The sequence below is a fragment of the Felis catus genome, chromosome B3 (genome assembly GCF_018350175.1).
Source record: "Felis catus isolate Fca126 chromosome B3, F.catus_Fca126_mat1.0, whole genome shotgun sequence".
NCBI lineage: Eukaryota > Metazoa > Chordata > Mammalia > Carnivora > Felidae > Felis > Felis catus.
The window spans coordinates 11,465,716-11,482,354 of record NC_058373.1 but is presented as its reverse complement, the minus strand read 5'-3'; the positions used below and the strand labels follow the sequence as shown (position 1 = coordinate 11,482,354).

Below are 16,639 nucleotides of genomic sequence, written 5' to 3'. Positions count from 1 at the left end.
ATGCATGTATGTGTGCAGGTGTCAGTATAAGATGATCACTGTAGCAGTGGTTATACTAGGACAAGATTGGAAAAACCCACGATGACCACCAGTGGCTTCTGCTCACAGAAATTATTGCCCAGACACTGTAAAGGAGAGCTAGGTGCTGTGTACTGATGTGGAATGATTTCCAGAATATATCAAGGTATGGTGCTTAAAAAACGCTCCCTTATGTTTAAAAGTGGCTATTTCTGGAGGAGTATACACAGAAAACCAGTTTAACAGGCTGCCTCTGTGGAGGAAGGCTTGCTTGCTTTTCACTTTAAATCCTTTTAGACTGTTTGGATTTTTCTTTTTACTATGTGCATTTGCTATTTAAAAAATAGAGAGACAGTCTATGAAAAATGACTTAATACCGCAGACCTCTCTCCTTTCCTCCATGTAACGCCGTCATGGAATATACACTCCACGTCCCTGGAGGAGACTGGAACCCGGCTCCTGGACTGGCCCTAGGGACACGTTCTTGGGACTGAGACGGGCATCTGTGGGAGGGGCCACCTCCCAACTGCGCTGGTCTTGCCTCTTATTCTCTGCACCAGGCTTGCTCTCTCACCCATCCAACCTCAGGCTTCTCCAGGCTGCCAGGCAGCAGTGCCCGCTCCGAAGATCTGCTCCAGCCCTGGCTGGGATGCCCGCTGGATCACTGCCATCCTACGGCCTACGTTCAGCACTTTTGGTGCCCAATTAAGCATCAATTCACAGGCTTTCTCTGCACCAGGCCCACGGTTGGGCAGCTAAACGGGCCAGGCAGCAGGCTGCTTTCCTGCCCGAGGGCCACCCTCTCAGTGGGTCACAGCCTTCCGAATTGTTGTCATTGAATCTGAGCCATTCACTACCAGCTGCGGACCAGAGTGTTCCCCATCCTGCAGCCACGTTCAGCTGCCTGGGTGTCCTTCCGCTGGGTTGCTCATCTCCCTTGTCAGCAGCCAGCCGGGGCACTGTGCCACCCTGCAGTGTGGCAGAGCCAGAAGCCCTCTGGAAGAGCTGTTCAGTCAGGGGCAGGGCCAGCATGAAGAGTCAAGGGCAGGCTTTCTTAGCACCAGGCTGCCCCCTCCCTGCAAAGCCCCTGCCCAAGGACTACCTCGGATGGGCAAGCATCTGCAGAGTAGCCAGTGGTTAGAGACTCTCCTGGCACAGGTGCAGTGAATCAAAGACTCTGAGTGGAAAAGGTGACCATCTAGCCCAACTGTTGTGGGCTGAAATATGTTCCCTCAAAATTCGTCTGTGGAAGTCAACCTCAGAATGTGACGTCATCTGGAGATAAGGGTCTTTACAGAGGTAATGAAGTTAAAATGAGGTAATTAGGGTGGCCCTTATTCCAATGCAATGGATGTCATAATACGCAGGGGGGATTTGGAGATACACAGGCACACAGGGAGAACGATGGAGCTGGTCCTCCACGAGAGAGAGGCCTGGGACAGATTCTTCCCCCAGAGCTCTTGGAAGGACTTCCAGTTTCCATATCTGTGAGACAATAATTTCCTGTTGTCAATTTAGGTCACGCGGCCTGTGGTCCTTTGTGATAGCAGTCCTCACAAACTAATACACTAACTCTGCCTGATGCAGGTTTCCCAAGTCATGGCCCAGCAAGAGGCATTCACTGCTGCCTGAACAAGAGGCAACCAAGCTCATTTCAGATGACCTTTATTTGTTGGAATGTTCTTCCCAGTGTCCAGATGAAACCTGACTCCCTGTGTATCCCTTCTCAACCCTAGTTCTCCACCTGGAGCCTCACAGGCCAAATCCTTGAGCCCCTCAAGGGCAAAATCCTTGCTTCATTGACTTTTGTGTTCCCCCAGGACAGGCCTGGAGCCTTCTGGGAGCCTATAAATACTTGTTAATCGGAGAAAGATTGTTCTCATGCTCTTTGGAGACTTCTCTGTCTAAAGCTTTCAACTTTCGAACTTCTCTGCCACTGTGGTCCTTCTCATGCCTGGGCCTGGGACCTAAAACATGTTCAAGTGGGATTTGACCAAGGTCATTGATGACTCCCAGACTCTCGAAATGTTATACATTTTGTATAAGATCTAAGATTTTAGACTATACGGTTGTTTAGAACTTGAGTACAGAATCTCGCATTTATCCATATTAAATTCCTCCCTCTTAGACTGACTAATTGTTTCAGCCCATCAAAAGAAGTGTGGATTCAACTCTGAGCCCCAAATATTAGGAATGTCCCAAAAGTCACGTCTTCTGTGCATTGGCTAAGGAGACAACTGATGCCTTCCTCTAAGCCATTGGTAAAAATGGGGATAGTTGGCAGGATGGGAGGCTGGTGGAATGTTCTTAGAGATCCCCATGAAATCAGCCTTTAATTAATTAGTGTCTTTTGGGTGTCAGTGGTCAACAGACAGTGGTCAGCCTATCTGTCAAGGACGTGAGAGGAGGGATGGCAGTGGAAGAGTAGAGACAACTGAAGCCTATACACATGGGTTCTAGTCCTGCCGCTCTTCATCTGAGTGACCTGGGGCGATCCACTTAGCATTTCTGAGCCTGTTTCCTTGTGAGGAAAATGGGGATGAAAATAGCGTCTATCTTACAAGGCTTCTCTGAGAAGAGAGTTAACATTTGCTCCCTTTTACTCCCTGAACCATCCATCAGATCGCAGTTCTTTCTCCATGCTGCTCAAGAAATACTTTGTCAACGTATTGATGCTGGCTCTACCTGTCTGCCATCCTCCTTGGAAAAGCAGACCGGGACAGTGTGCCCTGGCGTTGTCCAGTGAGCACAACTGCTCTCGGTGTTTACTTCTTCAGGTGTTCATGAGCCATTGATTGCACTGCTGACCTTTTTAAAATTCTGGCTTAGGGTTGACAACAAGCCCAGTGGAGTCCATATTTCACCCGTGTTTAGAAAATTGGGGCAAGGATGGGCTGTTCCAGACTGTCCTTTTCCAATTTTTGTATGATTTGGAGAAGATCACAGCCAGCTTCTCAGTGGTCTTAGTGTACGATTTCTCCCGGGATGTTAATTGGTCTCGGTTTTGTTGAGAGTAGAGGTTCTCAAACTTACGCCATGCATCGGAATCACCTACTGGGTTTGTTAAAATGCAGATTTCTTGGCCCCAGTCCTACAGTTTCTGATTCAGTAAGCCCGGTTGGGCCCGAGAATTTGCATTTCTAACAGGTACCCAGGTGATGCTGATATTGCTGGTCTGGGGACCATGTTGAGAACCACTGGTTTCAAGCATTTGGGTGGCATTGTAAGTAATGATACCAAAGGCTTTGTTACACTATCCACAGCTCTCCTTTGCTGAGAAGACAGATGTAGAAGAGAAATCAAGAGTCCAGTTTCCCTCTGTCTTTTGTAGCCTCTGCACCACCTGCCCTTATCTTTTTGGTTTTCCTTACTTGAAACATAAGATGCCCTTTCTGTTGTTCTTATTATTTTCTTAAGCTCAAACTCAGGCTTTGGCCTTCCTGACATCATTCTTCTAGGGCCTCTGTCATTATTCCCTGGTTATTGTAATGGGGCAAATGGATCGGGGGCGGGCGGGGGGGGTGGTGGTGATCCGGAGCAAGGGAGGAGTCCTGAATCTGTCTCTTGCCAGCCATGGGACCTTATACAAGTTGCTTACCACCCGAGGCTCAATTTTCTTGTCTTTAAAATGGGATATTTGTAGTAGCTCTCTCATCACGTGACACAATGCTTAGCACGGTATCTGGCACAGAAGTGTTAGGGATGGTTACTTGTGGCCCTTGTCTCTTTTCCTACATGTCCTTCTTAAATCTGAGGTCACTGGGAACCTGTTGACCAGTCGCCAGATGCTCTCTGAGTATCAGCACTGTGCAGCAGGAAGTGGCATCACCCTGGCCTCAAGGCACTTACACCTGAAACAATTAGTGACCAGAAGTAGGTTAATAATCACAAATGTGTACTAGGAGATTGTTGAACCAGGGAAACTGAAACCATGGTCATTTGGTCTCTTGACATGGCTCTACCATGTGCCAGGTGTTAGTGCCGGATGGACTTAACACAAGCAGCATTGGCTCTAGAAGTGATTTATATACATGATTTCATGTGGTCCTCACAATAAGCCTATTGGCGGTTACTAGAGCATCCCACAATTTTTTCCCCATGAGTGGATGGACTGCGGACACTAAACCAGCCCTGGGAGCACAGTGACTTGCATGTGGACATATCCGGGCATTGCAAGCCACCCAACAGCCAAATGAATGAGGGAGGGCAAAGACCAAGGTGAGGTCAAGGGGCAAACGACACTGAGAGCCTCAACAGAGGGTTCCACAAGACTGTGTCAAGCCTCAGGTGCCAGCAGGTGTTTGGTGGGACCCTGAGGTATTCTCACCTTTTGGTGCATTGTGCCTGGTGGGAAAGCTGCCCTATACTCAGAACTGCCCTGTGCACTGTGCTCATATATGCTGCTGCCCACTGTGGTTTCCTAACACCGCTTCCCCAGTGCGGCAGTGCCCGGCCCACTGAGCTCACTGGGCCCTCAATCCAGACCGGGCTGGATGTAAATTTGCTGCATCTCATGCAATGGCTAGAGTGGGGTGATGTGCTTGAGTGCCTGGCTGTGCCTCTCACTGGCTGGGTGGTCTCCCACAAATCACCCAACCCATCTAGGCATTGACTTCCTCATTTGAAGAACGAAGACGCTAGGATGACTCAAAGTTCATTCCCACTTGACATTCCCACCAGCAGGGCACAAGGATTCCGATTTCTTCACATCCTCATTGACACTTGCTATTTCCCACTTTTTTGATAGCCATCATCCTAGTGGGTGTAGAGTGGTACCTCACTGTGGTTTCGTGTTTTCCCAATGACTCGTGATGTTGAGCATCTTTTCATGTGCTTTTTGGCCATCTGGACATCTGCTCTGTAGAAATGTCTATCCAAATCATTTTTAAATTGGGCTGTTTGATTTATTTATGTTGCTGGATTGTAGGAGTTCCATGTGTACTCCGGATACTAATCCCTTATCAGATATGTGATTTTCTCCCATTTATTTTCCCATTTATGTGATTTTCTCCCAAATATTTTCTCCCATTCTGTGGGTGGATTTTTTTTCACTCTTTTAATATATTGGCTTTTTGGTGCAGAAGAAGTTTTAATTTTGATGAAGTCCCTTTTATCTGTTTTTTCTTTTGTTGCCTGTGTTTTTGGTGTCATTCTTAAGAAGCCGTGGCTTAACCTAAGGTCATAAGGATTTTCCCCTACGTTTTCCTCTAATAGCCACTTTCTTATAATTGTACACTTAAAAGCGGCTAACATGGGCTACTATATAAAAAAACAAACAAACATAACAAGTGTTATCAGGGATGTGGGAAAATTCAATGACAAATGTCAGTGAAAATGTGGAGAAACCGAGACCCTTGGACACTGCTGGTGGATTGTAAAATGGTGCAGCTACTATGGAGAACAGTGTGGAGGTTCTTTAAAAAATTAAAAACAGAACTACCATACGATCCAGCAATTCTACTTGGGTATGTAGCCGAAAGAATCAAAAGCAGGGTCTTGGGGTGCCTGAGTGGCTCAGTTGGTTCAGCAACTGACTTTGGCTCAGGTCACAATCTCCCAGTTTGTGGGATCAAGCTCTGAGCTGGGTTGTGTGCTGACAGCATAGAGCCTGCTTCAGATTCTCTGCCTCCCTCACTCTCTGCCCCTCCCCTGCTCTCTCTCTCTCTCTCTTTCAAGAATAAACAAAACAAACATTAAAAAAAAAAAGAAAGCAGGGTCTTGAAGAGAGAGCACACGTATGTTCATAATAGCACTACTCACAATTGTCAAGAGGTGAAAGAAAATTGAATGTCCTTTGATGGGTGAATGGACAAACAGAATATTACTCAGTCTTCAAAAGGAAGCACATTCTGACATATGCTACAGTATGGATGAACCTTGAGGACATTATGTTAAGTGAAAATGAGTCCGTCACAGCAAGGCAACTGCTGTGCGCGAATCTACTTGTAGGAAGTATATAAAGTAGCCAAATTCATGGCAAGTGAAGTAGAAAGTGGTACCAGGGGCTGGAGGGATTGGAGAAAAGGGGACTTGTTGTTTCATAGGTACAGAGTTTCAGATTTGCAAGATGAAAAACTTCTGGAGATCTGTTTCCCAACAGTGTCCATATACTTAATGCTACTGAGCTGCCCAGTTAAAACTGGTTAAAGTAGTAAATATTATGTTGTATATATTTTATCACAATGAAAACGTTTATCCCCTCCCACCTCATAAACAGAATTTAATTATAGATTTTTAAATAAGGAACAAGATTATCCTGTGAACTAGTTTATACTGGAACTTTGAGGTGAAGAACTCCCGACAGGTGACTCTGACTTCACCCATCATTGTACTACAGGATCCTTTATCAAAATTGAGCCTAATATGGCTCCTTCCTGTGGTTTCACCTTCTGGTCCTACTTCTACTTCTTCCTTTTAAATATGGTCTTTTTTTTTTTTTTTTTTAAATTTGCTTATTTGAGAGAGAGAGAGAGAGAGAGAATGAGCAGGGAGGGGCAGAGACAGAGGGGGACAGAGGATCTGAAGCGGCTCTGCACTGACATCACAGAGCCCGATGCAGGGCTCAAACTCAGGAACTGTGAGATCATGACCTGAGCCAAAGTTGAATGCTTAACCGACTGAGCCACCCAGGCGCCCCCTAACTTCTACCTCTTAAGTCTATAGGTCAAGTCTAATCCCTTGGTGGGTGGTTGGTGGCAGCTGGCGTGGTGGCAGGAGCTATGGTTGACTGACTGTGTGTCTCCTTCGTCAGCACAGGACACACACTCAGATGTAGGAAGTGTTCCCCAGCGAAGGGACAGAAAAAACAGGGCTCAGGCAGACAATGGGCCTCTTCAACCGCATGAGTAGCGGAGCCGGGATTTGAAGCCAGGGCTCCCTAACTCCAAAGCCCACAATTTTCATGCTAGACGGGTCTGCCTCTGGGCCAGGTTCCTCCTCAGCCATCTTTTCTGTGATCCCTTGGTCTTTTCTCCTATGGCTTTTTTCCATGTGCCCCCCGCCCCCACCAGCCCACTCCTCCTCTTGAAGCAAACCCCAGGTAAATTCCCACCAAGTCCAAGGCAAGCCCTCCCTCTCACTACAGATGCTGCCCACCTTTCCTGTAACGCCCTCCTGGACCCCAGACCCCACAGAGGGAGAGGCTCATTGGCAGAAATCCTTTCCAAGGCCCCTGAAGCCCTCTCCGCCCCCCGCCCCCCCCACCTCTTTTTCTTGCTAAAAGCAGAAGGCTGCCCTGTTCTCTCTCCTGCAGGATTTCCTCCCGGGAGTTGCTGCAAGAGAAAATGTTGCCATCCCAGGATTAACAGCCTGTTTGTTTAAAGGGCCTATTACTGGTGCTTAATGCTATTTTGACAGATGAAAGTGAGTCAATTATAGCTGGAAATAGCTCCGGCTGTGTACGTCTCTTCCAGGTAGTGGCCCTTTCCCTGTCTAAGGGACTGTTTCTCTTTACCAAGGGGCAGTCCTTCTTCTTTTCTTATCCCGTCTGACCTCCAAACCATGCAAAGAATTTCTTCCTTCCAGGAAGAGGCAACATTTAAGGCCTGGAACCTAAATCCAAGAGATGGGGGTTTCTGGGGGCAAGACCCACGCTGTGACAGGGGTGAAGTGGATGCTGAAGGAAGGCCTGACAGGTGAAGCTCCAGGATAAGGGATGTGGCCCCAGTGAGCCCTGTGTCCATCAGGAGTCACTCTGCTCCATCAGCCACGAGCATAGCTGCCTGTTACTGAGTGTCTCTTTAGGCCTTTTTGGGGGGCAATGGGTTTCTGTGTTGACACCCACCCTAAAGAGACCAGAGCTGGTCACAGGCTTGGGTGCCTCAGGGGTCACCTTGGTGAGGACAGCAAGAGTCCTTTGATTGGCTACAGAGTTTCCCAGGGTCACACTGAGTTATGCTCAGGCCCCAGTAAAGAGCATTTCAGTTTCACAGGGGGTCTGTACAAGGGGCTCACTTATGCCCAGAGCAGGACAGTGAACTCCCGCCATGTGACTGGATGGGCATCTGGTTGTAGGGCCTGACCCAAGCTGCAAGGTCAGGAGTGTGCAGGGGCATGTTTGTAACAGGCATCTCAAGCTTAATATGCCCCAAATCCTTCTTCCTCAATACCCCCAGGCATGCATGGGGTTCTCCCCAGCTCTCCACTCACAGAAAATGGTGCCACTGTCCATCCACCTGCTCAAGCTCTAATCCTAACTGCCATCCTGGATGTTTCTCTTTCTCACACCCTGGAAGTCCTTAAGCAGAACCCACCAGAAAATCCTGCTGCCTCTCCTCCAAAGTATTCAGCAAATCTGAGCCAACTGTTGCCTATCTACCACCACTGTCCCAGTCAAAGCCACAGTCAGCTCCAACCCAAACTATTGCAAGAGCTTCCAACACATGTTCCTCCTTCCATCCTTGCCCTTCATGGTTTGTCACTCGCGCAGCAGCAAGGGGAGGACCGTTCCCAACACAGCTCTCCAGGCCGGCACTACCGATTGGTCAAAACTGGCATGCCAGATGGAACCCACCTGCCAGCGCCCCTCCTTCCTCCAGGTGGGAAGGCTCAGAAAGGCCGGGGACGTGCTGAGGTCATACAACCAGTTGGGCATATTCCTTGAGGGGGGTAAGCTGGAATGGAAATGCATCTGGGAAAGGAGTATTGCCCACCAAGCACCTGTCATACTCGGTGACGGCCCCCACCCCCAGGGAGAGGCCGCTCACCCGCGGACGGCGTGCAGCAGGCGCAGAGAGGGGTATGCAGTTCGCACGTTGACGCGGTGCTTCAGGATGAGCTCGTTGACCCACTCAACGCGCTCCTTGCCGCCCCTGGCCATGAAGGCGGGAATCCACAGGATGCTGCCATTGAGACTGTGCAGTCGCTGCAGCAACTTCTCCCGCCAAGTGGCGTTGACCAAGTCCTCAAAGGCCCGTTGGATGACGGAGGGGTTCATGGTCACCAGGTCTGTCTTGAGCCCCACATCCCGGGCATATTCCTGCACGGGGGCCAGGTTGCACCTGTCAGGGAGAAAAGCATCATGGTCCTTTGGGGCAAGATGAGACGCTGTTGCTTGTATTTCATTTTGTCCAACCTTTGCCTCCCCTCACCTCTTCCTCATCCCCAAAGACCCAGGGCATCTTCCAGCACCCACCCGCCCCTCCTGTCACCCGTGCTCCTTCTTCCCTGCCACACGTATTTGCTAGGCTCTTACCACACACATACAACTTTGCTGGTCCCTGGGGCTGTACAGTGCCTGCCTTCTGGAGTTGAGGATGTAGCAGAGGAAGGAGGCAAGTAAGCCACCCTCAGCTCACAAGATGACCATGCTGTTGCAGGTGTGACCTGGCCACGTTAGGTAACAGTGAGGGCTCTGAAGGCACACTCCTACTTCTTACCTGTGTGATTCTGGGCAACCTGCTCAACCTCTCTGTGCTTCCTAAGAGCTTTCCCTACAGCTAAGGAATATGCCCAACGGTTTCTTTAGCTATGATAGAGATTGCAACAGCACCCCATTCCAGGGATTAAAGGAGTCATTGCATATCGAGTACTTAGGACCCTGTTGGACCACACCAAGATCTCAGTAAATGCAAACTATTGGCCTATTAATATTCCCATATTAGTATGGGAAGGAGGAATGTTTGGTCGTGTTCCCAGAGGTGGTGACCACTGAGAGAAATCTAGAAGGATGGGTGAGCATTAGTCCATTTGTGGATGAGGCAGTTAGAAGAGTGTTTTTCCAGCTTTCCCGAGCAGAGGAATCACTTCAGGCAGTAGTTAAAAATACAGATTCACTGTGTCTCTCACCTGGGCATCCAGGTTCAGCAGGTGAGCCTAGGAATTGATACTTATTTTTACAAGCTCTTCAGGTAATTCTTATAACCAGGCAGTTTGGGAAACATCAGGCTCTGGCATTGTAGGCACAAGAAATGTATGTAAGGGCATAGAGGTGTGGAGCAGTGTGGATATTAAGGGGAAGGCAAGCGATTTGCCTTCTGGGGCATATTGTGTGGAAGAGATGAATCTAGAGAGGTCAGCAGGGCCTATATGTCAGGGATTTGGCTCCAAGGGCAGTAGGGAGTCACTGAAGATTCCCGAGCAGGAGAGTAACCGATTTGCATTTTAGGCAATAGCTAGACAACAATAAGATGAAGTTGTACAGGTATTTAGAGTGGATGGAATTGTATCTAGGAGGACAAACTAAAAGGCCATTGCAATCTCTTGCTGAACAAGCCTGGGACTCTGGTTGGGTGGCCTCTGATATCTCACCAGAGGCCTGCTTTGTGGGGAACTCTCCCACCTTCACAGGTCCAGCTTGCATGTGCACACTGGGCCTTCTTGCCTGTGATGCAAGCTGATCAGACTAGGGTGGCCAAGGGCACTGCTGGGGAGGCCTTGCTGCTGTCTGCCTGGAAGATTTGTTGGTGGAGGAGCCCTTTGACCAGTGGAGTTAAGTCTGAGAAATTAGAGTAAGTATTTATAGAACAGAGGCTGGAGACATGAAGACCAGGGTCACAGGTCATTGCCAAATGATGAGATCCAGAGAGACACCACTTACCCTCCTTTCAAGCCAGGACTTTCTTCCTTCAACGATTGGGGAGAAAAAGTAGGATCATCAGAAAGAAAACTAACATCCTGGGGCTCCAGGTGTTTGCCAGCCCCTAGTCCTTTAACACAGGTCTGCTCATCTTATTCTGGCTCAGTATTAATCACCCTCACTTTACAAGGCCCAGAATGTGCCAGAGTCCCAGAGCTAGTAAGGGAATCTCCAGGATTCAGCCTCCGGTGTGTCGGGCTCAAAAGCCTGTTTGCTGCTCAGACTAGACCCCCTAAAATGCCCGCTCTCCCCATTCCCACCCTGGCCTTGCTATCGCTGACTGTGGTTACACATTGCAAGGGGGCAGAACTGACTTGAGACACCTTCAGGGGCCCCTGCTGCAGACCTTAGAGGAACAGAGCATCTCATCATGTCCACCAGTTAGACAGTTACCCCTATTGTCCTATAGCCCAGCTGAACCAGGCTTCTAAGGGCTTCCTGAAGGCCTGGGGCCTCTTCCAGGCCAACCACCAGGTCCTGAGAGCAGGGTCCTCAGTGCAGTTCAGGTGTACTGAGTCTATCGTGGGCCAGTGAGGGCTGTGGGAGAGGCAAAGGAGGAACTGATGTGGAGCCTGACCCCAGGAGGCTTCTGGGGTGGTTAGGGGAGAGGAACCACGGAAGTCCTTACCCAGCTACAATACTGGTCACTCGGGATATCGTCCAAGTAAGGTGCGATAGACTCTGGGGACCCCTGGGGCTTCAACCTCCCCGGGGCAGGCTCCCAACCTCATTCAACATGGGACCCGGCTAATGGAAGGTATTCCAGGGAGGGGAAGGCTGCAAAGGCCAGGATTTTCCCATGACCATGTCTCAGGGCCATTTCTTGAGTGAGGATGATGGAGACATTAGAGTAAGTCTGCTCAGCTCTATCTTATCCCACAGCAGGCCCAGCCTCCCAAAGCAAATTCTGGGTGGGCTGTGGGTGGGCTGGACAAGAGTCCATCCATTCCAGAAACAGGCATGTCCACAGGCACAGGGTGAGGCCCACAACCTGAGCCTGGCCCGAGTGTGCCATGGACCTCTGGTTCTCTCAGTCTCAATTTCCTCCCTGCAAAAGCCAGCGCAAGATAGAACATTCCTGACAGGGTTGTTGCAAGAATAAAATAAGTTAATAAACATGAAGTGCATAGATTTGCACCTGGTGTATGCTAAGTAACTAATGAGCATGATGATAATGATGGGGATTTATCTGTGAAAGGGCATTTGTTCATAAGACTCTCCCTATTGAAAGTGTGTGTGTGTGTGTGTGTGTGTGTGTGTGTGTGTGTCCATGCGCACACATGTGAATGTGAGCAAACAGTGAAGTTTTGATCCCTAAACATCTGGGAATATACTCTGTACATATATGACCCTGAGTTAGGTAGTCTCTTCAACCTGCCATTGCAGGCTCGCGGGGACTCTGTGGGGACCAGCCCTCCTGTCTGGCCCCATTTCCCAGCCACACCCGAGACAACGTAGGCTCACTCAGGCACCAGCTTCCATGATCCATGAGTCTAGCTTCTTGCTTCCATGGCTTTCCTCACACTACGTCCTCATGCTCACCATTTTCATGTGCTAAACTCAGCCACCTTCTTCCAGAAGCCTGCCCTCAGGTCCCCCAGGAGGCTGCGTATTTTGCAACCTCATTGCATTTTGCATGGGGGTGTCTTCCCATGGTTCAGTGTTGAGTTTTCTGAGAGAGGGGGCAAGGTCTTGTCTCCCATGCAGAAGAGGGGCCCAAATGACACAGAGCAAGGCAAAGTGATTGAAGACTTCAATTGATGGAGACAAAGAACATCCCATCAGAACACTCCGGCCATCTGTTCTCTCAGCGAAGCTGCTCCGAGCCTGAGCCCGAGCCCCTCATCTATGCCAGGCACAGGCTTGGGCTGGCGTTCAGGGATGGACACAAGCAGTCCGCTTTAGGGGAGCTCATGGTCAGTGTGAGGCAGGTGGGGTGGAGACACAGGGTCCACGGAGAGCTCTCATTTGCAGAGGCAAATGGTACAGGAGAGATGGTGTGGAATTGTGGGGTGACCTCCTTGCACCCCAAGGGAAAGGCAGCGGGGAGATGAACACTTGTGCTTTGTTGTGGGACACATGGCCCAGGCACACTCACACATGCCAACTCAGGCAGTGGCCATAGCATCACACCCTGTTTACTCTTTATGGGGCCTTTGGCCTGTGGGATCCCCCCGGGGGAGGACACGGATGATCCTCCAGATGGGAAGAGCCCAGAGGAATGGCCCCACTGGGGCGGAGGAGCCAGTGCTGCCACTCGGCACCAGCAGGGGTCTGTACCCGGAACAGCTTTGTGATCTTGTCCTAAAAGACCACTCAAGTCCACCCCCCAAACACACAGGTGTGTGAGAGCCACGTGCAGAGTGTAAAGCTCGAAGGACAACTGTGCGTTGTTCTGAGGCGCTCTCTCCTTGGTGCTTCAGCTCCCTCTTTTCTAAGCACGTGTGGACAGGTGTGGACAGGACCCCCGGGAGAGGCAAAGCATGGCTTTCCAAGTACAGCCCGCACAGCAGCAGGGAGGGCATTAGATGTGCATGGTCTTAGGCCCCGCCCCAGACTGGATGACTCTGCCCTTGGAATAAGCTCAGGGGGCTCCTGTGAAGGTCAAAGTTTGCTGGGTCTGGCCCAGAGCACAGCCGGTATTCCTAACAGAAGGACCTCAAAGACAACCAGTCCAACCCGCTCCATTTACAGAGGGTGAAACAGAGGTCCAGAAAGGGCAGTGACACACTCCTGAGTCGTGTGACAAAAATGAGCCACAGAGCCAAGATGGGACTCTGACGCCACACTGCTCATCTTGCTGTGTCAGTGCCCACAAGGGAAAGTTCTGGCTGGAATCAGCCGTTGCCTTTGGTAATTGCTAGGGCAGGGCTAGTTCAGAGAGGGAAACCTCGTCATCAAAACTAGTGACAAAGGCATGGCTTATATGTGTGACACCAAATCAGAAAGGCCTCCCTCCATGCTGCCTGGCACCCCTGCTTTTACCCTCCGCCTGCACCTTTAACACCTCTGTCCTCTTCGCTCCCCCCACCCTCCTTCGGCTTCTGCCAGACATTTGCTCCGCTTTCTGCCTGCCTTCTTCTCCCCCTCTGTCCCTGAGTCTTTAGACCGGAAGGACTGAGCCACTGGCTATGCCAGGCACAGACAAAGCCTGGGACACTAACACAAGTTCGGCTGCTAGGTTGCGGTGGCTCTTCCATGAGAGTGGACGCAGGAGTAAACACACCTTCTAAAATCCCATGTCCCGAGGCCCAGGGAATTCTGTGATAAAGGCCATTTCCCAAAGCCTCAGGACAAGGCTCTCTTTGCATCAGGACAGCCCCGATGGAAACGTGAGATGCCGTATGCACTTCTGCCAGGGCTGGGGCACTGTTTGGGGACGAAACTCGAGGCTCTGTGTGCCCTACTTCTGACCAGAGGACAGCAAGGCCTTGTTTCCAAGTCTGTCTGGGTTGGGGGTCAGGTATCAGGGCCACTGGCAACTGTGTCCAAATGTGTCCCCGGAGACTGAACAATGAGAGCTGATGTTTCAGCAGAATGATGGTCAAGTTGAAGCCCAAGTTTCTCTGTCGCCCCTTCACTTTCCAGATTTTGACTGCAGGATAATAGTTACGAGCAGAGCACCACCTTCACGAATACTTAAAAGAGATTTGCAAACTTGAACCAACTAACTGGCCAGCCCGGGCTTTATCTAAGGCTCAGCAAACTTTTTCTGTAAGGACCTGATATAAAGGCTTCTGGTATATGCTCTCTCTGTTGCAACTCTTCAACCCTGCCCAACTAATCGAACTTTGCAGAGAGAAAGCAGCCATTGAGGATATGAAAATGAATGGGCATGACTGTGTTCCAGTAAAACCTTATTGACAAAAGCAGGCTGTGGGCCATAGTCGGCCTACCTCTGTGTCAGATTAGAGATTCTCAACCTTGGCTGTTCACCAGAAGCATTCTGGGCCACATGCCCCTGACCCTTCAGGTTGATTTAATCGGACTGGGGTGCAGTCTGGACACCAGGACTTTTAAAGGCACCTGAAGAAATTCTAATGCACAAGGTTGAGAATGGGGACAAACCCAAGCAGTGTCTCTGGTTGCAGAGACACTGGGACAAGTGGCCAGGCTCAACTTCAACCTGCCTGTCGCTCTGGGCCCAGAGCCCCTGCAGCCGTTACCTTATGACAAAGCTGTGCGTGTCAATCTCCTGCCCGCAGCCGCTGTTCAGCAAGACCCCCGAGTTGCCCACGATGGCACAAGTCTGGAAGTGCTTGTTCTTCAGCGGAGACGTTCTGGGGAGCAGATCGTAGAGGTTCTGGGACACGTTCATTGTGCTGTCACGGTCGAAGATGTAATGAATAATGTCTCCGGGCTTCAGGGTCCCCTTGAGGACAGAAATGTCCTTTTCAGCGTCCAAGAACTTCAAGATCTGCTTCCTACAAACACCAAATACACATGAAGAAAAGGTCTTCCTGTTGTCCTGTTGCTAGTTGCCCTCTGCCCTGCAACCCGGCTTTCCCAGTCCTGTGTCACCCTGTGGCCTGCTGCAGCCAGCCCCCGGGTGAAGCTGAGTTTGGAGGCCCTCTGAGAATGGGTTCCAGGTGGGGAGTATCAGAAATGACCCAGAGGCAACAACGGGCGTGGCCAGTCTGGTTGCTGTGGTTACGCCCTCTTCCTGTGAGAGGTGATAACTGCCCAGAGAAATGACTCCATTAGGACACACTGTGAGCTCATCACAGAAGGCCCTGGAAGGAAGGGTGACCTACTGCTCTGGTTTGCCCAGGACCTGCGTTTATCACTGAAAATCCCACATGGCAGGGAACCCGTGTCTCGGATAAACCCAGACAGCGGTCAGCATACATCACACTCTCCTCTCAGTAGGATTCGGGGCCATCATCTGACAGGAGGTCCTGAACCAGGATGGCACCTGTCCCTCACTCCTCAGTGGTCTGTTTTCTTCTCTGCGCAAAGGGTTTCCTATGGGGTGAGTGGGAATGGATACTGTGAGGTGCGTCAGCTGCTCTCCCTTTGAGAAACTGAGCATGCCGCCTGATGTCCCTGAGCCGGTCCATTCCACGCAGTGTGCTGCCTGAACCCACTGCTGTCTAGTTTGGAGTTTGTAAATATTGATACCTGTCTTGCCCCTCCGAGCAAGTTCCTTTGTGCTGTTTCAGAACAAAGGTGAGCAAATGACAGCTCTCTAGGCTCTAGGATGAAAGTTCTAGAATCATCTGGCAAAGTACACAGTTGGAACGGGGGATGGTCAGAAAAAGGATAGATGTCCTCTTAGAATCACCTGGGGAGATTTACTGAAACCACTCAGGCCAAGGTAGGGGATCCTAGGTGGGGGGGGGGGGAGCTGCAGTGACATGAAGAACTGTCTAAATCTCCCAAAAGATCTTTAGAAATGATTCAAGTCGGGGTACCTGCGTGGCTCTGTTGGTTAAGTGTCTGGCTTCAGCTCAGGTCATGATCTCGTGGTTTGTGAGTTTGAGCCCTGCGTTGGGCTGACAGCTCAGAGCCTAGAGCCTGCTTCAGATTCTTTGTCTCCCTCTCTCTGCCCCTCCCCTGCTTGTGTGCTCGCTCTCTCTCTCTCTCTCTCTCTCTCTCAAAAATAAATAAACATTAAAAAAAAAAAAGAAATGATTCAAGTAATAGAAAGAAACTTGGTACCCACACTAGCCTAAATGCACTTCATTTCCTACAGCAAACCCCTATCTAGAATAGATACAATGATGGCAGTCTTCTTTTCCACAGAACACTGGAGGGATAGAGCCTTCCTGCACTTGGCAAAGGTGAGAATTTGCAAGACGGTTGCCCCATTGTGCAGATGGTAACACTGATGCCTGAGAGCCTGTGAGATGTGAGATATTCACAACCTGCAGTGCATCCCAGTAGGGTGCCCACTCAGTCACTCAGGGGACTATAAAGAATTCAGAAGTTCTGGGATCCCACCTGAGAAATCCCAGCTCCAAGAGTGGCCCAGGTCCCAGCATGCTTCCCAAAGCTCAGCAGGTGACTCCAGCATGTGCCCAGGGTTGGGAGCCTCTGGAATAG

The 16,639-nt window shown here is 50.1% G+C and overlaps 1 protein-coding gene across 2 annotated transcripts in view; it reads right to left on the bottom strand.

Annotated features, from left to right (window-relative positions):
• The window catches only part of ST8SIA2 (ST8 alpha-N-acetyl-neuraminide alpha-2,8-sialyltransferase 2), a 67,341-nt gene that overhangs the window by 11,481 nt on the left and 39,221 nt on the right, over window positions 1–16,639 (bottom strand). For both annotated transcript variants that reach the window (XM_011282740.4, XM_045058855.1), the window contains exons 4-5: window positions 14,761–15,018; window positions 8,724–9,017 (exon numbers count right to left, since the gene is read on the bottom strand). In XM_011282740.4, the coding sequence (XP_011281042.1) occupies window positions 8,724–9,017; window positions 14,761–15,018 (552 nt within the window). The remainder of the gene's footprint in view (window positions 1–8,723; window positions 9,018–14,760; window positions 15,019–16,639) is intronic.